Source organism: Carassius auratus, chromosome 47 (assembly GCF_003368295.1).
Source record: "Carassius auratus strain Wakin chromosome 47, ASM336829v1, whole genome shotgun sequence".
In the NCBI taxonomy this organism is placed as follows: Eukaryota; Metazoa; Chordata; class Actinopteri; order Cypriniformes; family Cyprinidae; genus Carassius; species Carassius auratus.
In genome coordinates, this window is record NC_039289.1 from 6614346 (window position 1) to 6641899 (window position 27554).

At 36.8% G+C, this 27554-nt stretch overlaps 1 protein-coding gene across 1 annotated transcript; it reads right to left on the reverse strand.

Annotated features, from left to right (window-relative positions):
* Positions 1 to 947: 947 nt before the first annotated feature.
* Positions 948 to 27243, reverse strand: LOC113064936 (leucine-rich repeat and immunoglobulin-like domain-containing nogo receptor-interacting protein 3). Its single transcript, XM_026235951.1, has 2 exons — positions 26812 to 27243; positions 948 to 4660 (listed from the first exon to the last, which is right to left on the reverse strand). Exon 2 carries the CDS (start codon positions 4614 to 4616, stop codon positions 2799 to 2801), a length of 1818 nt encoding a protein of 605 aa, XP_026091736.1. The 5' UTR covers positions 4617 to 4660; positions 26812 to 27243; the 3' UTR covers positions 948 to 2798.
* Between the last annotated feature and the right edge of the window lie 311 nt (positions 27244 to 27554).

The following is a 27554-nucleotide window of genomic DNA, read 5'->3' on the forward strand; positions in this document are numbered from 1 at the left end:
ATCCTCTCCAGGGTGCGGTTATCCCTATTGCTTGTACACTTTTTTCCATTTCTTCCTGCCTCTTTATGCTGGACAGAGTTCTGGGAACAGCCAGCCTCTTTTGCAATGACCTTTTGTGTCTTGCCCTCCTTGTGCAAGGTTTCAATGGTCGTCTTTTAGACAACTGTCAAGTCAGCAGTCTTCCCCATGATTGTGTAGCCTGCAGAACTAGACTCAGAGACCATTTAAAGGCTTTCCAGGTGTTTTGAGTTAATTAGCTGGTTAGAGTGTGGCACCAGGTGTCTTCAATATTGAACCTTTATTGAGATACTGAATTTCGGATTTTCCTTAGTTGTCAGTTATAAACATCAAAATTAAAATAAACATTTGAAATATATCAGTCTGTGTATAATAAATTAATATAATATACATGTTTCCCTTTTTGAATAGAATTAGTGAAATAAATAAACTTTTTGATGATATTCTAATTATATGAGCGGCACCTTTAAATAAGAGGGTTGACTTGTGAGAATGCCACACTTACCTGTGTGTGATATGGGTACCTTAGAGACAAGGCCAAAAGGTCTCTTTAAATATTTTACAAATATCTTTTTTTTAAGTACATCATCATTTGCCTTCATGTCTGTGGTTTTTACCTCCTGCAGGAAACACAACTTTGTTTTGTATTATAGCAGATGGTATGAGTAGAAAAGGGTCATGACAAGAAAATAATTGGCATTTTCTTGTGCAAACATGACTGTACCAGATGCTTATGGTCAACAATTGCTCGGCTGTCACGTCATTTCCATTTAATGTATTTTTTCTGGTTTTAAAAATAAAAGATAAACTTTAGTTTCTATGCCAGTTTTCCAAACAAAAAATAATAAATAAATAATCAAAATGCTGTGAAATGTTTATTATGAACATCATCTTGGCATTTGCAAAAATAAAAAAAAAGTTGAGGACCATTAAAGGTTACATATGCATTACATTACAGAAATTAGTCAAAAGCATTCATATTTAATATTACTTCATTATGACATGAAGAATAAAAAAATAAATAAATAAATAAAATTTCCAATACAGAGACTTGGATACATGCTTTTTTGAACAGAATGAGTGCCATTGGTACAATATAAGAACAATATTCTTAACACATTTATGAAATAAACTATCTGGAACTGATTAATTTATATTAAATAAAACCGTAAAATGAATTTTTACAAAAAAATATATGAAAAAAACAAACAAACAAAAAAAACTTTCCTTCAGTTTCACAGTAGATACTGACAAATTCTGGCAGTTTGCAGTGTACATACAACACTGCTTAAAATAAGACAGTACAGAGTGCATTTGATCTGTTCGAACAAAACAGCCCATAATGTAGTGGTTCTAAGCTTTGTGTTAAATAAAGATTGATTGGTAGAAGGCAATAAGGTTGAGACAGATACCCTGTGTTCTTTAAACTGTCGTATTTTAACATTAGGGGGCAGCAGAACAGCTTTGTAAAGTGCCTTCCTGTTTCATTTTCAGCGGCAGCACTTGAGCAAGGTCTACCTCATCATTAATGCGATTTATAAACAGAAAACACAAGCTTCAGAGGATCAGTGGCTTGTGCACAACAAGCTATCTCTCTCTGCATTTTGTATACCCATGCAAATTAACATAAAATAAGTTATGAGACTGACGTTCCCTTTAAAACACACTTACACTTATATAGAAGAGGAATGAAGACGGGTACAACTAAAGGTCACCAGTAATAAAATCCTTTTAAACGCTTTAAGAGTTTTCACACATCAAAATTGATTAATTTAAGAACATTTTATATTGAATAAAAGTATTTCACTTTAATTTATTTAACATGAAAACAGGGGCACTATAATGAACACATAAAACGGACATATATACATTAAAATACAAAATGTCTTAAGCCCAGTCTAGATACTGAGGCTATTGATATTTAGCGGATAAATATGCAATGCCTTTATAAAGACCATGTGCTTTTATGTTGTTACTAAAGTACCTCTGTCTGTGTGCGTGTTTAACTTCATATGGGCATGACTCAGAAGTAGGTGGCAGTGTTATATAGAAGCACTTGTTATCTGGCCTTATCATCCATAGCAAACTGAATTAACTAACTCTTTAAGTAAGATATCATTAAACAGTTTTCTAGCATCTCATGTTTCCAACAAAGTGGTTAACAGGTTGAAAATATGGGGATAATCCAACAACAACTCCTTGTTAAATTGGCAGTTTGAACTGATGCCCACTTTATTGCCTACAAGCTATTGAGAATATAAATTAAATTGCCTAGCAAAATTCAATAATATTACATTTTAAACTTTTGAGGGCAGTGGCAATTTCTTGGCAAGCAGAAAGCACCCCTTTAAATAATTCTCGACTTTTCTCAAAATTACCTCCAAAATGTTAAGAGCATGATTGAACTTTCATTTTAGGAGGCCATATTCTGTCGAAAATTGCATGATAGTATTTTTAATGGTCACTATACATCACTGCAAGCTTGTCCTTCTCACATGAGAAGGCTTAAAATGGTTACCTAATGCCAGTCACACAGAAGTATGTAATTCATCATAAACGTCTTAATAATTGTGTAAAATATCCCAAGACACCAAAAGGTTAGATTATAAATAGCCTAGATGCTGATGGAAAGTACCCCTCAGCAAATACATTATTCATTGTTCCCATTAAAACCCTCTGTGCCTTAAAATCCAAACTGCAGGACTGGTATTAGAAATGTATTTCAGTTTGAAATAATAATAATGTGCGTTTAACTCCTTTAAACTGTTAGTGTGTCCATTTTATATCATCTTCATGTTGAACTTTCGTGCCCCTCCTTGTCCCCCGCTGGCGGTGGGACCATCTACCTTTCTGAACGAATACTCAACTGAGAAATTGTTCTTGTGCTGACCTCGTCCTCGGCTCCACACAAACAAGAGAATGAAACAGAAAAGCACAACACCCAGAAACATAATACAACCCATTGCTGTGGACACCAGGATGGTCTTGAGGTCCAACGTGAACTTGAGAAAGACACGTGTGTCGTTTAAGTTCGTGTCATTAAGATCACCCACGTAATAGGTGCGATTGGCTGCCAAAGCACCCTCCAATGGCAATCCACTGACTGTCAGGGTGGCAAAGTAGGTATCGTTACCACCAGCATTGCTTGCTATGCAGATGTAGGTCCCGCTGTCTGTAACCTGGGCGTAACGGATCTCCAGCGTACCTTCAGGCAGGACAATCACTCGCCCAGTACTCTTGGTGGTGATACGTCGGCGCTGAGGTGAAATCCAAAAGATGACCGGAGTTGGGTCTCCTTCCGCTCGACATACAAATGACACTACCTGGCCTTCACGTGCCGTCAGCTGCTGAAATTTGCGGTTGCGAATTTTAGGCCGCTGACAGGTGAAATGGTCAAAAAGTGCAGAGTCCGAGAAGGTACTTAGTGTTTTTCCTTGCAACTCCACAGGTGTGGCACAAACAGGTGACTTTCCGTCAAAGTTGAGGGTCTTCCTCCGCTGCAGGATCCACAGTAGGCGGCAATCACAAGACAAAGGGTTGCTATCTACACGCAACGTCTCCAGCGTGTTGACCGAGTGGAAGGATCCCTCCTCCAGGGTCACTAATCCATTGTTTGACAAGTTGAGCAATCGTATCTGTTGCAGACCTCCAAGACCGTAAGGTTGCACTAATATCAGGTTTGTACCCACTAGGTGTAGTTCCTTCAAGCGGACGAGATCCCGCAAGGCCCAGGACTCAAGAACTGAAATGGGGTTGTAAGACAGATTGAGGCTAGCCAAGTGAATTAGGTTGCGAAGAGCACCCGTAGGCACGGTGGAAATGTTGGTGTTGGTAATCGAGAGCCAAGAAAGGTTGAGACCTTGGAAGCTATGAGGAGAGATGTACTCAAGGAACTGCCAGTGGTCAATCTCAAGACCCCGCAGTCCACCAAGTTTGCGGAAGTTCTGGTCTTCCAACGAAGCGATACTGAGGTAGCGTAATCGAAGAGTCACCAAACTGCGAAGGTAGGAGAGAGACTGTCCACTTATAGAGGTCAGATTGCACCTCTCGATGGTTAGCTCCCGGAGTCCCATCAATCCTATGAAAGCCTTGTTTGAAATGTACACCAGGTCATTATCACCGACCTCCAAATTGCGGAGGTTCTTCAAGTCCTGGAAGGTGAAATCTAACAGGATGACCAGTTTATTCCCACTTAGGTCCAGAGTGGTGAGGTTGCTGAGACGTGAAAAGGCACCCATGGGCACGAGTTTAAGCTGGTTGGCTCTCAGACGCAACACTCTCAGGTTAAGCAAGCTGGAGAAAGCGTTAGGCTCCAACACACTGATGAGGTTCTCGCTCAAGTCTAGCTCTTCAAGTCTCGACAGGGTCGCCAAGTCATTATATTCCACCCAGCGCAAACTGTTGCAGCTCAGATCCAGCAACCGTGTGTCAGCCGGGATGAACCCAGGAATAGAGTCCAGGTGTTTGTTCTGGCACATCACGGTTCTCTGATGAGGGATACAGTCACAGCGCTGTGGGCAGGTTTGGCCATGTGTTAGGGATGCAGCAATTAGGAGCACAAACAGCCCTGGTAAGCTCAGGCTTGGACAACCCGCCATCCCCCTTCCCTACCTTACTGGGGCCGAATCACTGCACCTCACACCTAGAGAAAAGAACACACAAAACAGGTATTAATCACAGCTTTGCAGCTATCATCTATAACCACTTCTACATTGTGAAACAAATAAGCTCTCCCGAGTCAAATGATTACTTACAGTTTGTATGAGCATGAATACTACTAATGTTTTTGAAAACATAGGCCAAAAAAGAGCAGTTGTTAAAATATCTTTGTGAAGACAGAAGATTTTTTTTAGACTAGCACTGATAAACAATCTTGAGGTCAAGTATCTGTAAAACTGCAATTTTATTGATTTTAACCCCCCTTCATAACACAATTAAGACCTGTTCACACCAAGATGAATGTTTGTCGGAAACTGAAAGTTGCACAACATTGCTCTGTGTTTACCAGGGTAACTGGAGTGTTTATGCTTTTCTATAAGCATCCCTGTCAGAGAGTGAATTTGCATTTTCATTCACCCAGTCTGCCATCTGCATTGGATCTGAATAGACAACCTGTGGTGCGTTTCCCAAAACCATAGTTGCTAACTAAGTAACAATGCAATTTCCCATTGCCAAGGTCAGCAACTATCGTCTTGGGAAACGCACCCCTGGATGATTATATTGCACAAAATGTTCATGACCAACATTCGTCTTTGTGAGAACAGGCCTTTAAAACTTTAAGATTAAGCCATTAAAAAGCTATTTTCACTGAAATGGTAAAGACAAAGTAGAAAAAACTACACTTTACACATGAACAGACTGAAATCTCAGATGACGTAATGCCCTCTTTAAGATTTTCTTTTAAGATCTTTATAAGCTAAGAAATATATCTCCTGTGTTGAGCTTTAAGCTAGGCATGGCTTCAAAATGACTTCAGATCATGCTTGATTTGTGTTAGGTAGCATTCAATGAAAATCTGAAATGAAACTGTTGGATAAATATATTTTAATTTTAACTTGGTCTTTACAAATGTGCAATGGAAGACATCACAGTCAGTGAATTTCGCCATGGACATTCAGGCCCACCCTGGTGCTAAAGTATACGAGACTTAAGGAACCATAATGAGACTTACCTATGGAACAGAAGTCTAATAGTCCAAGGACCAGCTACCAGGTTGTTATTGAACAGTGACATTTCAGATGTACCCCAGCACAACCCTTCTTCTCCCTCCCCCATCATCTCTGGTAACCCGAACGCATGACCAGCCCCTGGTTCAAGCCCATATCAGGTGACACTAAGAAGCCTGTCCAATCAGCACACACCACTGCTTCAAACAACAAATGGAGTGCATAGGATCGCTATAAGACAATCAGCAGCGTGGGGTGAACAGAAAACAACACCTGACTATGACTCAGGCGTCAAAGCTTGTGTCATGGGTCATTATGTCAGAAATTCATCAATACTAATAATAAGATGATGAGTGATATCCTGCAACTTTTCTTTCAACCCCCTCGTGAGATGTCACCAAAGCATTTTTCAACTGCTTATTAAATTTAATTGTCTTCAGGAAAGTGCTCTCATATGAATTTATATATCCATGCAGATGCACAGCTGTTAGAATACAAACGCTGTAACTATATCACTGCATAGTTAGACATACATTTAAAAAGATATCACCAACCTAATGGGAAATTTTATCCACAAATGACAATTCTGCCATTATTTACTCATTCCAAACCAGTATGAGATTTTCCTGCGGAAAACAAAATATATATTTTTGACTGTTTAAACTGTTTTTATCCACATAATCAAAACTACCATTGGACCTCACTGATTTTAAATGTATGGACAGCAGAGGGAAAATTATTTTTGTGTGCTGTGGAATGACATGATGGTGAGCAAAAATGTATCTAAAATGTAATTCCAATTTTGGCTTTCCCTGCATTGGAATTTGAAAGGAGCTGACCTCAACCTGAAAGCCGTCAGGAGTAATGAGACACGGCTACATCTTTGCTCTGTTGCTCACCTCAGCAAGGTAGCATGTCACCTGAGAATTACATAACAGCTGTTAGTTGATACGTGAAGGGCAAATCAAGCAATTAGTGTTTATTTTCCCGTAACAGCTGTTGAGAGGCTGGTTAAACATAAAATATCAATACAAAAAGATCAATGTTCTAAAACAGATTGAGAAAAATGAAAAACTGTGTTGCTAAATCTACAGTAGACCTAAAAAGTACATTTTCATCACACTTACAAATGTCTGAATATCATTGAATTAAGAACAATATATATATATAGAGAGAGAGAGAGAGAGTGTTCAAAACCTAACATTTTCAGTAGCTCTTGTTACATTTCTTTAGAATAAATGCTACTTGATTTCATAGTGCAGTTATCTTGAAGTCAAAATAAATCTATTAAAAGTAGCTTCTGGTTATTAAAATAAAATATAAATATTAGTTGAAAAATGTATTTATTTAAACTGAATTAAGTTTAATTACTAAAAAAAAGTAAATATATCACATGATAAAATTAAACTAATATTAAAATGATAATAAAAAATTTAATATTTATATATATATATATATATATATATATATATATATATATATATATATATATATATATATAAATATATATATATATTTAATTTTTTATTAGATAGATAGATAGATAGATAGATAGAGAGATAGAGAGATGGATAGATAGATATTAATAGTATACTATTATATATAAACGCTATAATAGACCAATAGTGTATAAATAACACTAGTTTGATATTTTGTTATCTACTGAAATCATAACTTCAATATTCAACATTCAATAACTTGCAGTGTTAGTCATGTTATGCAATCATAAGAAGCCTGAAATCAATGCATCCTGGAATCTATGATCTATTTAGAGCGAGTCGAAGTGAAAAGGAAATGAAAAACATTCAACATTTTTGAAGCAGTGCTAGTTTGGAAAACACTTAACTAGGCGCTGCTTAATGTTTCTGTCTAATCCAGGATATTGTCCTACACAAACAAGAACAGCTTTAATGATGAGAATGGAAAAACACTGCAGCATAAGCACAGACTGATATCTCACAAACATCAGAGAGAAAAGTCTATCTGGGTTGAAAAAAAAAAAAACTTAAACAGATGATACAGACCGGGAGCAATTAAGGCAGCCTAGTACCTTAATTAGAGAGAAAGCACATTAAAAGGAATAATGACGCACACTGGAAGGGAAACAAATATTCTAGGGCATGTGCAGGAACTCATGGAGGGGGCCATGAGCTGAAGGGAAGTGTGTGGAGGTGTCAACTTTCCCATATATCTCCGCTGGATCTGCACTAGTTTTGTGCTGCTGATGGCACTCTTCAGCTCACGTCGATTTCAAATGCTGCCCACACATCTCTACACATATCCATACGTAGACTCCTCATTTCTGTCTCCGGCTGCTCCACAAGCCCATCTATCATCTGCAGCTTGGGGAAACCCGACAGTGGCCCGCGAGGAGACAGGATGAAGCGGCCCGAGGACGAGGAAGGGGCAGATTACAAAAGTTCAGGGTGAATGTGGATTCCCTGGAGGTGCCGTCTCAAGAGGACATCCTACTTCACAGAAGCAATGGAATCCTTGGCCAAACAAAAGCTGACAAGCGCATGAGCATGTGGCTGGGGAACAGAAGCCATCTGAGATCACAGACGTTCTCGCATTCAGCAAATGTTTGGGAGTTCAAGGAGATGACGAACAAGGAGCAGGGACTGCGAAATGCTGACTTTAAACATGCTGACTGTGTGAAGAACAAACAATCATGGCTTTTTTAAACACTACACAAGTCATTTTAAAAAACCTTAAGGGGAAAATTTGGCCAGAATTGACGCACATGTTTTTCTAAACCAGAACAACTGTCCTACATTTGTGAAACATAAAATTTGAGATATTTTTGGTCAATTTTCAAATGTTTTAGTTTCGGACCCCATTGACTTTAGTTAAATTTTCAAAAACATTCTTCAGATGATCTTCTTTTATGTTCCACAGAAAAAATAAAGTCATACAGCTTTGTAAACATACAAAATTTACCCAACAGCTGGGTTAGGACATATCTGACCCCGCATTTTTTACAATGTAAGATAATAATAAGATATTGTATTGTCATATTGATATAAAAATCACAAAGTTTGGGGTAAAATTGTGCAGCCTTACAAAGTAGCACAGCAAAAAAAAAAAAACCTTTATCTGAAAAATATCACAATTAAGAATTTTCCCCGAATCGTGCAGCCCTACTTGTAGCTCTCTCTGCACATTAACTGGTATAGGAAGTATATGAACGTGAAAATCATATCACCTTTAATACATAAAAGGTTAAAAACCATTCATGAAGCTTCACCTGATCTGGTTCATAACAAGCATGCTAATCAGTTAAAGCTAATGAGAGATGGCATGCTATTGTAGGAGGGGCGCAGAACAATCACGCACAACTCTTGAGGGGATAGAATGTCAATTGTGTTTCGGCGAAGAAAGACAATGGCTCAGCGCAGCCTGGGAACATGACTTGTTATACATAACGTGCATATTTGATACAGGTGAGAACAGAAAGACCCTGTATTCTAGCAACAGTTGTCATTGTTCAGTTTCCTGATGGGATGAATTATTCAGTTTATCATGGTCCGTGATCATGACCTACTAGCACAAAGAGACTGAGCACGCCTCCCTGATGGACCAACTCCAACAAGAATAGTGATCTACAGTATTGAACATTTGCTCTTTTATTGGCTTACAATCCTGTGAATTAACTGACGGATGCTCTACTTGACAGGATTACGACCCACAGTTATTTTGTAATAATTTAAACAATATTATTATTACTATTATTATTAAAATATTCATATTCCAAATAGCATACTTTTTTTTCCACATTTTTAGGGCCACATGGAGGATGTCTGCACGTGGTTTGTGTTGGTTCTAAATTTCATTCAAAATTGTAAAAAAAAAAAAAAAAAGTATGCAATGAAGGCCAAAGTGTCTTGACCTTGAAAAAATATCCAGCTTTGGAGGAAGAAGCCATTTGGTTTAATTTCTAGATGAAAAAAATGCTATTTACAGCCAATTTCCATGGACATATGGAGAGCACAGTTTCTCCACAGGATGTTGATAATGGCATTGAAAACAATGGCTGTTGGCCAAAAAACGTCACATGAATGTGACTGAAGAGAGAAACCAATGACGTAAGGCTCGCCGTGCTCACAGTCTTGTCTGACTCACAGCCCTTTGAGCCACGTCGGACTCATTTACAAAATTATAATTGAAAGTCGTCAAAATGCAGCAGTACTAAAGTTCAGCTTTGAGATGGAGTCTAATGGTTTTGACATTAAAGGGCCATTTGCCTTGACTAAACAATGATTGAATATGCCTTTATCACAAATTGCAAGCATATTTATTTTGGCACTCATTTTAAAAGGTTAAAAACACATTAATTCAGGAAAGAAATAAGATGGTATTCACAGTATTACTGAGTCAGTGAATCATATAGCAGCCTGTTTCCACCATGGAATTCCAAAAATAAAGCTAATTGCAACTTTTTTTGTCTCACAATCATGCCTTTTTACACAATTCGGAGTTAATAGGTAGAAATAATAGGTAGAGACTCGGAATTGTGAGATATGAGATAAAAACGTGCAATTGTGAGAACTGAAAAACGGACAATGTAATGGGAACTATTTAGTCTAAAATAGTTATACATTAAAGTTAATTACGTCTGGATATGTTTTTTTTTTTTAACTATAGTATAACTACAGCAAATAGAAATTTTGTTCAAATATGTATGGCTGTCATAAAAGAAAACATTAAATATTCCAAGGTTTTTGAAAATTCACTAAAGTCACTGGATGAAGTAGCTGAGATTACAATGATGGTGGATGTCGTACTCTTGTTATGGCGTGACTCATCAGATTTAACACGGAGCGACATCCCAGAGAGCTCCAATCCTGAAGCATCTCCAGTTATATTCTCTTGAGCAAATAAAAGAATTAGTGCCTGTGGTATCAACTTTAAAATGTTAAAACACACACCTCACAATATTTTCTACCAAACATAAATTACCTTCCGCTGCTTTGGTATTTCACAAGATCAGTTTCTCTTGTAGTTATGCAGCAGCTAATGAGTTCCACTGGGCAGTCCAGGTCCTAGCAGCACTGCAGTCAGCATGCATGTGGATAGGGCAATAGTAAAGTAGGTCAGCTATGTGCGGCACCCCTGGCATTTGGGCACAGCCAGCAGAACCCGTAAATTAACATCCTCTCTGTAAGCCCCTCCAAATTGAGACACGGCACTGACAGGACTGCCGCCAGTCACTGGATCCTCAAAGCTGAGGAAATAAATCAAGAGGATTACAGAAGTGGCATGAAGATTGTGATTTCACACGAATGCGGTGTCATAATGTTCATCACAATGACTCAATGACATCTTCTAAGTATGTTCTAAAGTTAATAACACTAAGCCTAAAGTGGACACATAGGGCCATATCTTAACGATCTAAGTGCATGGTCTAAAGTGCACAACCACAAGTGTACTCAGGCCTTGTCCGAATCCATTTTTGTTAGTTAAAAAACGGTCGGCACGAGTCATGGGTGTGTTTTGGGCGTAACGTGCAAAGAACCAATCATAGTCTCCCATTCCAGCTGTGTTTGCGCCATGGTCGATTCGCTGTTTACATGGCGGAATTTGCAAGAGTAAGGACTGAATGAAAGGTTCTGCTCGCGTGCGCAATAATAATATTTTACATGATAATTCTTAATTTTTTTATATTTGGCATGTTTGTGCGCTGCTGCGCGTCCCTGTATGTGTAATAAGCAGAGAGTACGGGTGTTGATCGCCCGTCTATAGGCACATATTACTGATGTGATCGTTAATTTACACAAAAATAAATAAATAAAATATTGTGCCAATGACTTTAGAATGGGTTTCAATTTGTCAAAGGCGCAGTTGCCTGAAAATAACAATGCGCCTGAACACACCTTGTTTTCAGTCCAGCACGCCCATGGGCACACATTTAATCAACGTGGCACAGGACGTGAAAATGATAACTGCGTCAGGCTGAAACTAGCAAACAAAATTGACATGATTGACATGATAGCATCACGCAGTTGCACATCCATGATGCCAGTCTCCCGTTCCATCATCACATCCCAAAGGTGCGCTATTAGATTGAGATCTGGTGACTGTGGAGGCCATTTGAGTAAAGTGAACTCATTGTCATTTTTAAGAACCCAGTTTGAGATTATTTGTGCTTTCTGACATGACGCGATAAATAAAAATGGTCAGCAAAAATATTTAGGTAGACTGGCATTTAAATGATGATTGGATCACCTGCGCTCATCACTCCGCCCAAGTAGCCACTCCGCCCAAGTAACGTTAGCTGTGCTCCTACACCTAGTGAGAATATAGTTCCCAGTATTTATACGATTAAAAATGGTCTCTGTCTCATATAGCCTTGTTATTTGTACACGCTGTGACTATACAGATCACAACATGTAAATAGGAAAATGTTTGCATTATTTTGTCCCTTATTGGGATTACTATGCTAACAGTATCCATTTACATCCAGTCTTTGTGCTAAGCTAGGCTAGCGGTGGGTACGTCAAATAACACTTACACAACTCACAGAAATGAAAAAGGTATGTATGGACTTATCTAACTCTGGGGGATACTGTGAATAAGCTAAAGTCCCAAAAAGTCGGAGTGTTCCTTTAATGTAAAGAAGTAAGATGTAAAGAAGATGCTGTGTCCTACACTGTCAATTTGTTTTATTTTCACTTCCAAAGGAAGAGGCTACAAAGAAACAGAGACTGATTCGGCGCACTTCATTCTCTTTCCATTAAACCTGTAAACTGGTTCTATATTCTATAACTATCGCAGTTTGCCCGAGCATTAAAATTATTTAGCATTTAGTAGGATTCAGTCAAATGGATTTCCAAATGCATTTTTGCATATTGTTTCTTCTGCACAGTCACAACATAAGAAGTATGTGGACCTGCCACTCACACACGCAGTTTAGAGGGAACACTGCTCAGTATCCAGTTTATTTGAACCAGCCGGCTCCATTAAATAACAACCCGTAAGTATGTTTATATTTTCTATATATATTTTGTCATGTCATGAAAAAGAAAAATACATAATCATGCAACAAAGGACACATCTAATTATGATGCCTTCCACTACAACCTCTTAATATACTTATCTTAACTGCCAATTCATTAGTGCAATTGACTCTTGGGGCCAATTACATATAAACACAGGGTGATAAGATTACAAGGCATTCAATTGGGGCCAATATAACACTGAGGTTGCATAGGGTTTTAATTAGAAGGACGAGAGAGCTGTAGAAAGGCAAGCATGAAGCCTGGTATTGCATGAGAAATGTCTTTGGGCAGTGTCAGAAAAGGCCACGGCCTAGCTAGGTCGCATGGCGGAAGTTGGACGCCATCCTACAGTTGTCTCTTTGGCTTGAATGGATTAGAAGACACCCTTCACTGGCTGGCATTCTAACCCTGTCAAAACGAATCACTTCAGACTGCCTGGCCACTGCCTAGTGGGTTAGCTTAGCCTTCCGTGAGAGTGAATTTGGATGTATATCACGTGATTTCAGAATCAGTCACACAAAAAAACACGCATACATGTACATAATGAGATGAAATGGTTTTTACTTCTGCTGACTGTTCTGAAGTATAACTTTGGCCCTGGTTAGCAAGTACAGAATGCATTAGCATTCATGCTAAAAATGCAAACAGCTCCATGTTTTTTTGACTACCTCACAAAAACATTTTGCATCACTTTTACTCCTGTGGGATCATCTTAGTCCACTGCTATGCTAATGGACTAATAGATATGCTAGTTGTTCATACAGTCAGAGTGTGACCTTTGGTGGAGATTGGCAATCCTTTGCTAATCTATTGCTAGTTGCAGCAGCTGCAATGACAATCAGACCCTGCAGCTTTTGGCAACCCGTCTGCTGCCTCTTCACAACATCGTCGCCTTTAATCAATGTTCTTGCTGCTTACAAATCAGCGAGAGCAATTAGAGACTATTAGCTTAAGTTATCAAGCACCAATGAGAGCCGTTTCTTATTCTCCTGCTGCGTGAAAGCTGAATCTCAGTCTTTACCTCAGTAATTTACCCTGTTCATCCCAATTATAAGAAGCCTTTGGCAAAAACCCAGAAATTCTCCTGTGACATAGTAGCTCTGTTTAAAAAACTAACAAGCTGCCTGCATAGGCAGAATCCTAGCTGTCATGCAACTTCATACAGTATGTGACTGATTAAGAGCACACTAAATAGGCAACAACTCACAAAATAGTGCTCCTCACAGAAGAATGTGACTCATTATTAGTTAGCATGTTGCTAAACTAACAGCATGATATAAGTGCAAAGCATTATCAGTAGCTCAAAAAGATGGCAGCATAATGAATTTGCCTACCTTAAAACTCAGAAGAGCCTGTGATCCCTTAAAATACTAACTCTTTAACTCTTGTTTTCAGATGGAGCATCAACCAAAATAAAGTCTAGGAATCTATGAAGTGGCAGTGAGAATAGAAGTCTGTTTAATTCCATTAATAAACTGATGAATTGTAATATCTTTCGCATCTTGCATCATTTTTCAAACTTACAGATCGTAAGTCGTGCACTCTGTAGTTCCTCAGGGTTCTATTTTGGGCCCCTTGCTTTTTAACATCTACATTTTTCCACTTGGTCAACTTTGGAGATCTCTTGGTCTTAAATGTAATTTTTATGCAGATGACACTAAAATGTACATACATTCAGAGCCTGAGGATACTGTGCCTGTGGATTTTCTTTCTCAATCTTAACAGTGAAATGATTTACATTATGCTCATTGGTTCACCCCACCAATTACGTAAAGCTTGGTCGGCTACTTTAACTGTTGATGGTTTGATCATCGGAGTTTTGGAAAAAAACAAAAAAAAAATTGGGGGTTGATTTTTGATTCTAATCTAACATGTGTGCCTCATGTTCAGAATACTGTTAAAACATTTTTCATCCTAGACATATCAACAGATTACATCCAGTGCTGTCCTTCACTGTTGCTGAGAAGTTGATTAACACTTTTGTATTTTCTCGTATTGACTATTGCAATGCTTGGTTGGCTGGGGTTTCAAAAGCTAAGCTAAACAAATTGCATATTTGTGTAAAATATGGCTGCAAGAATCCGAAATAAGATAAAAGATCACTGCTATTTTGGAGTCTTTGCATTGGCTCCCTGTTAGGTTTAGGGTTGGTTTACAAATGATGCATAATCATAAGGCTTTACATGGTCTTGCACCTCAATATTTGTCTGAGCATTTATCTCCCTATAACCCAATGTTTGTCATCAGAAACCACAGGCTCAGCACCGCCTACTTCCACTCACTATTACAAATCTACATCCCCTCCAGAAGTATGAGATCCGCTAGTGAGCAACACCTCGTGGTACCATCACAGAGAGGCTCTAAATCCCTTTCCAGAACCTTCACGTTCACCATTCCTGGCTGGTGGAATGCTCTTCCTATACCTATCTGGAACACTGAATCCCTGACAATTTTGACTACTTGACTTCATCTTAAGATTTTTATTTTTTATTCTCTCTCTCCATTTCTTCCTTCTCTTACTAGTTTGTACTTATTTTAGCAATGCTTTTTAATCCCCAATTGTAAGTTGCGGATAAAAGCGTCTGCAAAAAGACAATGTAAATTAAACTGCTCTGTTAACTGTTGTCAACCTGTTTAAGATCAATGGGCTTTTTCTTCATTAGCTCCAAAACGATGGAACACTTTATAAGGCAACCCAAATCCCATAGCATTTTTAAATCTCACCTTAAAATTTAGTTTTTATCTTTTACTAGATTTTTTTGGTATTAATTCTATATTATTTATTAATTTTAATTAATTTTATTTATTTAAGTGTTTTTAATGCATATCTTTTCTTGCTTATTTTTATAATCTTCATATGGTGTATTTTGTTTGTAGTTTATTTTACTTGTTTATGTAAAGGGCTTTGAGATATCATTAAAAGGCGCTATAGAAAATAAAGATTATTATCACTACTAGTAGAAAATTGCTGTTTCAAGGGTTTCTTGAGCGTTTCGAGGTTTCTCTGCTGAAATGTGTGTCAAAGAATAAACTGGTTTTAAAGTGTCTCAAAATCAGTGGTTGCTCTAATCTCCGTCTGACACTAGGTTAGAACTGAACTGCAAAGTTGAAGCCTGGTAAATGCACATTGATCAAATCAAATGCACACACTCTTGGCTTACTTGAGTAAATTAAAAAGACAGGTAGTAACTTCTCCTTGACTAGTTTTAATGCTTTTCTTGTGGAAATGTTGCTTTTGACAGTAGATTTACAATGTACCTTACACGACTCCATACATTCATCACTGCATTCAGTCGACCAGTATAAATTTGAGAACACGCTGACAATCATTTGACACCAGGTCACCACTGACCCCAGCAGCTGTTATGGGATAATGAGCCTGAGGTTAAGTATGGAGTGACTCGAGTCAAACCCTGTCCCTTGAGTTACAGACAAAACATGGTACACCCACGCAAGCGCAAAAAGCCCTCATGGAAAAAGAATCTAGTCAGTCTAGGCTTTTGATTTTTGGTGATTAATGCCAGTTTACACCTTAAAGTGAAAAATAAAGGAGAATTGCTACTGTAGATACTTTATCTGGCCACATTGTGTGACATAGTTCATTTGTAAGAAAAAAGTACAATTGAGGGATATAAAGTTGCAATGACAAAAGATGCAATGAGAAAGCTGCAATTCATGATATATAGTCACACTAACTAGAAAAAGCTGCAATTACAAAAAAATAAAGCTGCAATTTATGGGTCACATTGTAAGATAAGACCAATTACAAGAAAGGGGTAAAAAAAAAAAAAAGCGCCAATGTTTGAGATGTTTTATATATATATATATATATATATATAGGCACACAGTGAGATATAAAAGTAACAATTACAAGAAAAAGTTGTAATTATAAAAAATAAAGCTGCAATGTATGATATAGAGTCAAAAAGTGAGATATAAAAGTCCTACTACAAGAAAGTGTTGTAATTACAAAAAATAAAGCTGCTTTTTTATGATACACTGTCACATTGTGAGATATAAAAGTCCCAATTACAAGAAAAAAGTTAAAATAAAGCTGCAATTTATGAGTCACATTGTGAGATATAAGACCAATTACAAGAAAGAGGTACAATTACAAAAAAAAATAAAGATGCAATGTTTGATATATAGTCACACAGTGAGATATAAAAGTCCCAAATACAAGTAAGTCTTGTAATTACAAAAAACAAAGCTGCTATTTATGATACATCATCACATTGTGAGACAAACAAGTCCCAATTACAGGAAAAATGTTGCATTTACAAAAAATACAGCTGCAATTTAGTCTCATAGTGAGATATAAAAGTCCCAATTACATATTTTGAGATATAGCAGAAGTTACAAGAAGAAGAATAAAGTTGCAATTATGAGAAAAGGCGAGTCAAGTGTTAAGTGTCACAATTGTGAGTAATATCATAATTACCTTTGCATTTATTTGGAAACAGTCTTCATTAGTGAATTATCTGCAGAGACTTCAACAAATAGGCATCTCAAGCAATAAGCGCTTGATTTTATTAAAGACGAGAGAAGGTAATTCAAACCTTGAATTATTTTCCCAAAGCTTGCTGGATAATATAATCCCAGCATCTCGTATCCCATTGTAAATCTGATTGTAACACCAGCAGCATCCAAAGGTAATGTTGCTTACCACCCACTCTTTGTCAAAATAGAATTATAAATACAAGTTCTTATGAAAGAAAAACCACAGAGCAAGAGCATACACTTGTTTTTGTCCCCTTTGGTCACAACAGCAGCATGCCGTATAAAGTCCAACACAGTCAGAAATATGACACGCATGTGCTGATGTAAAATAGAAGGATTAACCGTTATTACACGAGGTGATGTTCTGGGACAGCAGCCCACGGATTTTTGCCTGGCCTACTTCAGCGTCTTCTTTAAGCCTGTGGCACACCACCTGCTTTTGCTGTTTCCAATAACCAGCTTTAATCTCTGCAATGGCTAGACAACAGTGGCCTAGCGCTGACAGCTGGCAGACTTACACTGTCTCTAGAAAAGAGACCAGACAACAGCGGGTTAACTAGCAGCAGAGGAGGTCCCATGTAAAACCGGCTGCATCGCTAAGGTTTTCGTGCTTTGTGGGATTTATTGCAGTTCTGCTATTGTCAATCCCTTCTGGCTCAGAAAACATATCACATCACTGCGGTTCTCAAACACCCACAAAACTGAACTAGATTATCTCGCGGCTAGAAACGGTTTGGAGTTTGTCTGTTTAATCCAATAGGACGCTGTTTATTGTTTGAAAAGTGTATGCGAATTTCAACTTCAAGGAAATAACTCTCTTAATTGAGCACTCTAGTAAATAATCCTGAACAATACATAAAGACATCCAGATTCAATATTAGAATATTATATTAAACACTTATTTTTGTTCAAATAAACCAGTATCACAATCAAGGTGCAATTACCGGAGAAATAAAATGATATAATAATGAGAAATAAAGTCGCATTTGTGAGAACAATAACTAACACTTAAAAAATACTCATTTCAAATTGTAAGATATAAAAGTACTAATTATGAGAATGAAGTAGCAATTAAAAATAATAATAATAATAAAGCTGCACTTAAGAGAATCTTAATATGCAATCTAGTAAATAATGCCGGATAACAAAGGAAATACAGATTTTAAATATTGTATTAATATCTTTTTTTGTCAAAGATGTCTGAAAATAACTTTTAGTTGTTTTTTAGTCTTCGCCCACTTCCCAGCATGCACTAGGGCATGAATTATTAACGAGGGTATAACTATGTCAGTCTCGTTCAGGCCTTGTTTACTAGGTTCAACCAATGAAATGATACTTCACTCGAATGCTACAGGCTCAAAAATGAGTGCATGGAAGTGAATGAGAATGATCTGTTCACTGAAGACATTTGGGGAACTTCGCTCAGAGAGATTATACAGCATGACATAACCAGGCTTGGGGGAAGACGGGGAAGAAAAAGGGGATTCGGGGAGAGAGGAATTTCAGAAAGCCTTCGACTCAGTGGGAACTTGACGTGGGCTCCCTTCTTACTCTCCCCACGGAGCTCAAACTCAGGGTTTGGCTGTCACCATACAAATCCTGTGGGTGTGAGCACCGTCCCTGCCCCGGCGTACGGGGGGAATTAACGCTGAGCCACTGCAAATGACTGACAACCCTAAGGTCTCTTTGAGAACAGGCTTAAGAGGGAAGAAAGGAAGGAGGATGAAATGAGATATGAAGTACGAACAAAGTACAGAGGAATATCCAGCACTACTTTTTCCAGCAAGCTCTGCAAATTCAAAAGGACTGCAGTCCCTTTTTCATCATTTCTGAACATGACACCTTTTCTGAGAACCTGTCACAGTATCTAACAATTTTTTTTTTTTATAATATTATAATAATCTCATTAGAGAAGGTTACCAGAGTCAGAAAATAAATGGTTTGGGGCAGAAATAAAAAGAATATTTAGCAAAACAAATGTCAGTGTACAGATTTTATAACATTTTGTTTTTAGAATTTTAAGTATTACAGTAATAAGATTCTTTTTTTCCACATTACCGTAAGAATTTACGGTGAAGATGCGCTCTTCATGAAAAAATATAACAAAGTAAATATTATTAATATCCATAAACAAAGCTTAATCTTCTCTATAAATAATATGTACAAAAAAATATCACTTGAATATAATAAATATAGTTTCCTGTTTTTGGTTTGAATTTTGTATCGAACAGATCTCCTCAATTAAAAATCCAAGGACATACAATTTTCTTTTTTTCTTTTTGTTCCATTAAAAGCAGACAAACTGCACAGATGGCCTTACTTGAGAAATGACATGAATGTGACAAAAAAGATGGATTACCCAATTACAACTCTTGCTTCCTTTCTTGTGTGACAGTTTTGAGCTCGGACAGCGATGCAATTTTACATTACCCTGATCAAACACAGACAATGAAGAACCCAATTTTGTCCTTGACAGATGTCCTTTCAGACAAACGCCACAATGACAGAGTAAAAATCACATCAAAAAAGCTCTCCTCACAGCACGACCATGCCAATATAGCCAAGCTGGTGTGAGGGGGGAAAAAAGTGAAACCTTAAAAGAAAGAAGGAGATAGAAACAGAAAAATGAGAATTTGTATTTGGTGTTTGAAACGACCACACATTGCTCTATGGTCACAGTGTGTTTTCCATTACAGGTGAATAATTCATTAATGCTCTGCACAGGCTTGATATGTTCAAGCTTGTCCTGTGCTGTCTATTTTAAGTCACATGAGAAATTCATGGTAGGTCCTCAGAGGACCCAAGGTCCCATCAGCACTGTCTATTCTGAATGCGGCCTTGCCTAGATGGATGCATTTTCATGGGGGTCATTATATTGCCTCCTCGAGAATCTGAATCTTTCCATTGCACAAAAGGTTCCTTATAAATTTTCCCTTCAATTTTCTTCACACTAAGAAAAAATAAGGTTCTTTTAAGAACTGTTTGCTTGAAAGTTATTTTAGCAAACATTTTTTAGGGAATCAAAATGGTCGTTCTATGTCATCAATGTTAAAACCCTTTTGGAACACGGAAAAGCTAAACTGCCCACTTCGGTTACTGTTGCATGTATGAAATAATTATATATAATATTTTGCACAAAGTGGTCTTATTTTAAGAATAAAGTGAAAGGTATGAGAATGAAGTTCTAATATTTTGGGAATAAAGTGAAAATTTAGCAAATAAAGTACTGCTGTTTTGAGAGAAGTAGCAATATTTTGTAAATAGTCAAAGTTAGGAAAATAGAATAGTAATATTTTGTAAATAACTTTAAAATGATGAGAATAAATTGGTAAAATCTTGAGTAATGGAGCTATATTTTGTGAATATTCAATTGTGAAAACAATATTGAGGATAGTTGTAATATTTTGTTAATAAATTTACAATTATGAGAATAATGTAGCACTATTTTGATCGTAGTTTGGGAATAAAGTGAAAATAAGTAAAGGTATAATAATGTAATATTTTGAAAATAGTAATGATTTAAGAAAAGCTGTTATATTTTGAGAATAAAGTGAAAGGTATGAGAATAACAGTACTAAGATCTAGGAAATAAAGTGAAAATTATGCAAACAGAGTACTGCTATTTTGAGAAAAGTAGTAATATTTTGTAAATAGCCAAAAATAAGGAAAATAGAATAGTAATATTTTGGCAACAGTAGTAATATTTTGTAAATACATTTAAAATTATTTAAATATTAAAATGAAAATAAATTGGTCATATTTTGAGTAATGGAGATATATTTTGTGAATAGTCAATTATGACAAAATATTGAGGATAGTAGTAATATTTTGTTAAATTTACAAATATGAGAATACAGAAGTGATATTTTGATATTAGTCTGGGAATAAAGTGGAAATTGAAAGTAACATTATTTTGAAAATAGTAATATTTTGCGAAAAGCAGTTATATTTGATGAATAAAGTGAAAGTTAAGAAAAAGAAGCAATATTTTGTGAATAGTAAAAATTAAGAAAAAAGCTATATTTTGAGAAAAAATATATTTTGAGAAGTCAAAATACTGTAAATAAATTAGTAATATTTTCAGGAAAGTAGTAATATTTTGTGAATTGTTGAACTTGAAAAATTAGTGATTATGCACTTTCAAAATGACAGTGAAAAACCTGATTGTGCTCACTTAACAACAGTCCTTTCAGCCCACTTTGATTACTGTTGCTCGGGTCAGATGGGCTTTACAGTCCCATAGGAATGACCTGGACCTCTGAAACTCAACAAGGCCTCCTGTCCAAACAAACACAAACAAAATCAATGGCCTTTAGTTGTTCTTTCTACATCATTCTTCCATTTGACAACTACATGGACGAGTAACACCTGGCATCTGGCAAACTCTCCACAGAGAGGATCCATTTCCACAAAGATCAGGTAAACATTTTTTGGATGCCGCCCCAGAACCGCATGCCGAATGCCAGGGCGAAGACACCACAAGATGCTGTGTAAACAAGCTCGCTTGCTGAGTCCACATTGATGTGTAGAATTGGAGCATCATTATAAAATCCATCTGATGAAATGATCTAGGTCTTTCTGACAGCTACCTCAGGGGACGAGAAGTAAAGGGTGTGGGTTTACACTGATCTCTCTCTCACCATCTGTCACCATATTGTCAAGAACGCGCCAATAAAGGAATATGAACAATTAAAACATTCTTTGAGGAATAGGATGCTTTGCTTATGATCAACATCAAAGCCTCTTCAAGTCCAAACGTTTCTGGAATATCTGTGGCATAGTTTCGTTTACAGAAAACCCCAAAAGATCAACCAGGGCTCTTTGCACTATGCAGAGAAAAAAATAATAAATAAATAAAAAAAACACTGTATGAAGTACTTTTAAATATTTGATGAACTAGTGTCCAAGCTGTTAATTTTTCTAAAATAACACTGTCAAACAGCAACGTTTTCAAAGAGCGTCAGCAACTTGTTATATAATATTAAAATAAATAAATAATAATCCAATCCAACAGATCCAAAAAATCAAACATTTTAGAATAAAGTTTTAATGTTAATTAAAAAAACTGTAAAGCTTTGAGCGTGGTTTTATAATGTTTAGAAAACAAATTGTTAATATTATGATTATAAATTAGCAATATTTTGTGAATAAAGTCAACATTAAGAAGAATGTCAATATTTTGTGAATAAAGTTGAAATTACGAGAATATAGTAGTAATATTGTGAAAAGTAGTAATATTTAGTGAAAAATCTAAATAAAGAAATAAGAAGTGATTTTGAGAATAATTAGCAATATTATGTGAATAAAGTTTAAATCATGAGAATAAAGTTTTGTGAAAAGTAGTACTATTTTCTGAACAGATAAAATGAAATTAAAATAGTAATATTTTGAGAATTAAGTGGAAGTTATGAGATTAAAAGCAATCATTTTAAGAAAGGTATATATTTTGTTAACAAGACAAAAAGATGAATGTAGTAATATTTTGTTAATACCTTAAGTCAGATTATGAAAGTAGCAATATTGATTAAAAGTAGTAATATTTTGACAATAAAGTGAAAATTATGAGAGTAATATTCGAGAAAAATAATATTTTGTGAATAGTCAAAATGATCAAATAAATCACTATTTTGAGAACAATAATATTTTTTGAATAAAGTGAAAACTACAGGAATGAAAGCTATATTTTGAGGAAAGTCAAGATTATGAGGGAAAGCAACATTTAAAGAAAATCGGCAATACATTAATAGTCAAAATTATGTAAATAGCTAATTTTGAGAAGTCAAAATTTAGGAAAAAAACAACAACTTAGTGTTATAAAATTTAATTAGCCACTTCATTCTCATAATTTTGACTTCATTCTCAAAACATTTCTAACTTAATATCGCAATTCTTAAAACTTTGTTGTAAACGTTGACATCCAAAGGCAAACACTGCTACATCATGTGCTTTTAACCCAGAAGCCACTTGACAATCAACCGAATGACCCTTGATCAAACTTAACAAAGTTACACAAAAAGAAAACGAAGGCACTACAGATGAACTTCCTGTCATTATAGCACTCATTCCTTCAGCGATTGGATATGAATTATACGATGAAGCGACACCAGGCTAAATGGCTTTCTCTGCCTCCATCTCAGTCAGTAAAATTGGCTGATGAAATGAGTCATGACTTTAATGCAGAACAGAGGGAAGATAGAAGTCCTTAAATTGATACTATGAGTCTCATGCGTGAAAATGAGCGGAATAGAGTTATTAGTCTCTATACACCATTACCCTTCATAAAAGCGAGCATGAGTGTGACTGTTGATGGGCTGAAAGTTTGAGGCGCATTCAAAACGTGGCTTTAATATGTCATCTCTCGGGTTGTATCAGATACGGTTAATTGTAGAGCGCAATGAATAATTGATTTAATGTCAACATCAACATCGCAGCAGTCAGGAAACGTCTATTAATGTCATCTAGCACGAGATATCTGCCTCTTGTGTAACCTGTGTGTGGACATCCGACTCAGAGGAGCTATTTTGGGGACGAACATTTCAAAAATTAATCAACCTCCATCTGCCAGCAACCAATGAGTGGAAATTTAGCAGACGGGTTATCGAATACCTTCCCATCAAATCAATCTCATCTTGATAGAAGAGGACAAACAGCTTTAGGGCTTGTTTGAAGCGTAGGTTGTTAATCCAATTACATAATTAAAGAGCTGGCAGGAATGAAGGGCTCTATGCTGACACTGAAGACATGCAACCTGAGCTACGCAACGAACATTAGAAAATAGCCAAGGACGGAGAAAAGGTCATTCTAGTCCTTGACTGACCAGAGGAATGGCACTATATGCTGTTCTCTGAGCCCAAAGGAAGAAAGGAATCATTTATGAATCATTATCATTACCACTGTGGCTCAGTGGTAGAGCATTGCGTTAGCAGCGCAAAAGGTTGTGGGTTCGATTCCCAGGGAACAAATGTTAGGGGAAAATGTTCTGTTCTGAATGCACTGTAAGTCGCTTTGGATAATAGTGACTTTTGCATAATATTCAGCAGATTTGAAATACTATGAATGAGTCACATGGACTACTTTTGTGGAGCTTTGTTTCATTTTTTAAGCTTGACAGCTTTAGTCTCCGTTCATTGTAACTGCTTGGAAAAAAGCAACCACAACATTCTACCAAACATCCTCTGTGCTACTCAAAAGAGTTTGGAACGTAAGAAATCATGAACTAATCCTTTAATCTGGAGGCTGAGTTTGCAGGCTTCACATACGATGATATTTGACAAGCACTTTATATGCAAACCACAAACACAACACACTCGTCATATGTGCTGAATGCCAAATCTCTTGTTTTGTTGCACTCCATCGGGAGCTTCAGATATGCAAAATAAAGCCTTGTTCCGAGGCAATGAATAAAACATGAACGATTGGCTTAAAACGGCTTTTGTCCCCTTTTCATGATGTTTTAAAGTGTCCAATTACTGTACTTTGGCCTGAAGGAGCCCCAGTCCTGCGATAATACAGAGGGATCCCAAGCTAGATCATTAAATGTGATACTAAAGAATCACAGCAGCACGTTATAGAACTGGGAAAATAATATTAACAAACTTTTAAGAAATTAATTAAGTCCATTCTGATTCCATGTAGACTCTCACTTCTAAAATGTGATTCTAGTATTAAAATTTTGACAGATCAAATATATAATCAAGCTTATTTAGATCAGATTTACTTGTTCTTCTCATAAGCTGGCCCGATCAAAGTGGGCAGGAAGGTGATTATTCTTTCCCAGCTGTAAGCCTGATCTTTATTGTCTGTACTTGATCTAAACACAAAAGCGGTGATGTCTTTTCCTCCTCTTCCACTGCCCACATGCGGAGTGATCCTCTCTGCTCATCATCCTTTCATCAGGAGCTCTATATATACTGGTGTCATAAAGGCAATGAAGAAATCTCATTCTGCTGTTTCAGAAAAGACTGCGATTGTCGCTTACAGTAAGTGGGAGCTGAAGAACCATTTCAGTAATGCCTCCAAGACCAGCTACGTCAAAATTAAATGGGCTCACTTCTGTTTTATTGCCATCAAAATTTGCATTTAATATGATTTTCATGTGTGCCTTTTAAGCATATAAAGGTCACACATCAAAATTCCTGAATAGTTGGTGAAAAAGACTAAATATACCGTCAAAGTACTCCAGATGGGAATAAGGACACTGGGTACAATCAAGTCAAACTTTTAAAAATGTATGAGCTGACTGCACATGAACATCACCACGATGTAGTAATTACCCAGAGTTTCCCAGGTGGGAATGTTTCAGTGCATGGCAGACACAGTGGATGCAGCATCTGTAGTTGGCGTTAAATTTGTTAATGCATGAAAATTAAAAATATATATATATATATATATTTTCACATCCACAGTGAAAACAATAATGATTGTTCGAATTGCGATTCCATTTACAGCACCTTCATAAATTGAATAAGAACAAAGCAAAACAGACGTACTGTAATGTACGTTATTCATCATTTTGTAGTAGAGTTATTTTTGGTAGAAAACCTGATGTCGTAGTTATGATATACTCATTTGTAAATACAAAATTCCCAGGAGGGCTTGAAGGATGTTAATAGTACAGATTCATGTTTGCACATGTACATTCTAGTACAAAAGGATTAAAGATAAAGGAAAAATTCCAACTAAAATGAAAACTCACGCTAAATTAGTTCCAAATTAGAATTTTTATGAGTGACCTAAGTTGCTTGACTTAACTCATTAACTACTTTGAGTCTTTTAAAGGCAGTTTTATGTGAAGAACAGACCAACATTTCCGACACTACTCTGATATTTGGCATGACATTTTTTTTTTTTTTTTGCGACATGTGCGAACCAGTGATATATATATATATATTTTTCAATATTAACTTGAATTGTGATCTTTTACACCTGAAAATGTTTTACTTTTTATTTCAATTCAATGAAATGCAAAAATGCATTGTGTGAATCAACTCTTGTGGCTTTTGTCCTGTTCAAACAGATGTTGTCCCTGTCAACATGTCTCTCAAATTCAACTTAGCTGAACTATGCATCAATGCAAAAATGTAAATGTATTCTGGAGAAGTGTTAAGCTTCACTTTACTGCCCTTCACTTCACATAAAAAAAATCAAAACATATCCTACTGTCCAATTCCATGACAAATAGCAATCATACATATTAAGAAGCACCATGAGAGCAAGTAAGTGAATATTAGTCCATTATTATTATTCATTTTTTAGTCGAATGATCCCTTTAAAATCACTTTGAAGAGGACGTCCACTGAAGACAGACCAGCGGTATTTAAATGATGAGGCTCATTGTTTGCTTGCATGAACACCGCAGTGGTTATTAAACTCTTGTTAGTGGGCATATCCAGCATTTGTTGCATTACATCAGATATAAATGCTTTTGAAGCTCTTAAAGCCAATAGGAACTGGCTGAAATTAACAATACTGTATACTGTATCTGCCAAGTCTATGTCAAACCAACAGAAAAGATGACAAGTTACAGGTCTGACTTCCCCAATCCTATATTTAAGCCCTAATTACAGGTGGGACACTGCCAATTTGTCACGCTAATCGGCCACTTTTCTGGAGAAGATGAAAGGGCTCACCCAGGGCTAGAAGTTGACAGGAGGTATGTCCACATCAGCCAGACTTGTCAGCTTCACGTACGAATCTATCCTTGTTTTTGGCTGTCCCTCTCAGCTTCTGCATGTGGGATGTGCACAGCTGCTCGGGTTGAGTCGCCCAATTAAGCCTGCAGATGCTCTTGGCTGCAGCATCGGCTTCCAAGATCCCAATCAGATCGTCCCTCTTCCCACCGCTGGATCCTTCTTTTGCTTTCTATTGTCACCAGCTAGTAGTCATCAGGTTCTCCATACACATTTTCCCAGTGACAGGAGGGATGATGTGTGGCTTTCCGCACAAGTGTGTGAGGGAAAGGAGAGAGCGTGTGTGAGCGTATCAGACAGGATGAGTCGTACTCTGTGAAGCGGTGATATAAGAGCGAGCCTGCCTCTCTTCTACTCTCCACTACGGCTGTATGGCTTCAAAACTCACACTGCCAGCTAACTGATCGCTTAGGGAGCGTCTCGAAAGTGCAAACTGACTCAAAACAATCAAGAGTCCTCCACTTGGAACCGTTCAATTTGGTGTCCATATAGTGATACCTAAAGGACTCAGTGGTTCTTGCAAAAAGTTCCATGGGAATTGACTGTTCGATGTATCGGTTAGTTGTGTTTGTAATATTTTCACACTTACCGCTGACTTTATAATCCAGTCCCTTACTGAAAGCTCTCCATGTCCACGAGGGGTTGAACACTCAAGCAAAGACCAGCCGCTGGAATCATATAAT

What these genes read in the sequence shown, in the direction of transcription:
- LOC113064936 (XM_026235951.1), bottom strand. Translation starts at nt 4,616, where the DNA reads ATGGCGGGTTGTCCAAGCCTGAGCTTACCAGGGCTGTTTGTGCTCCTA.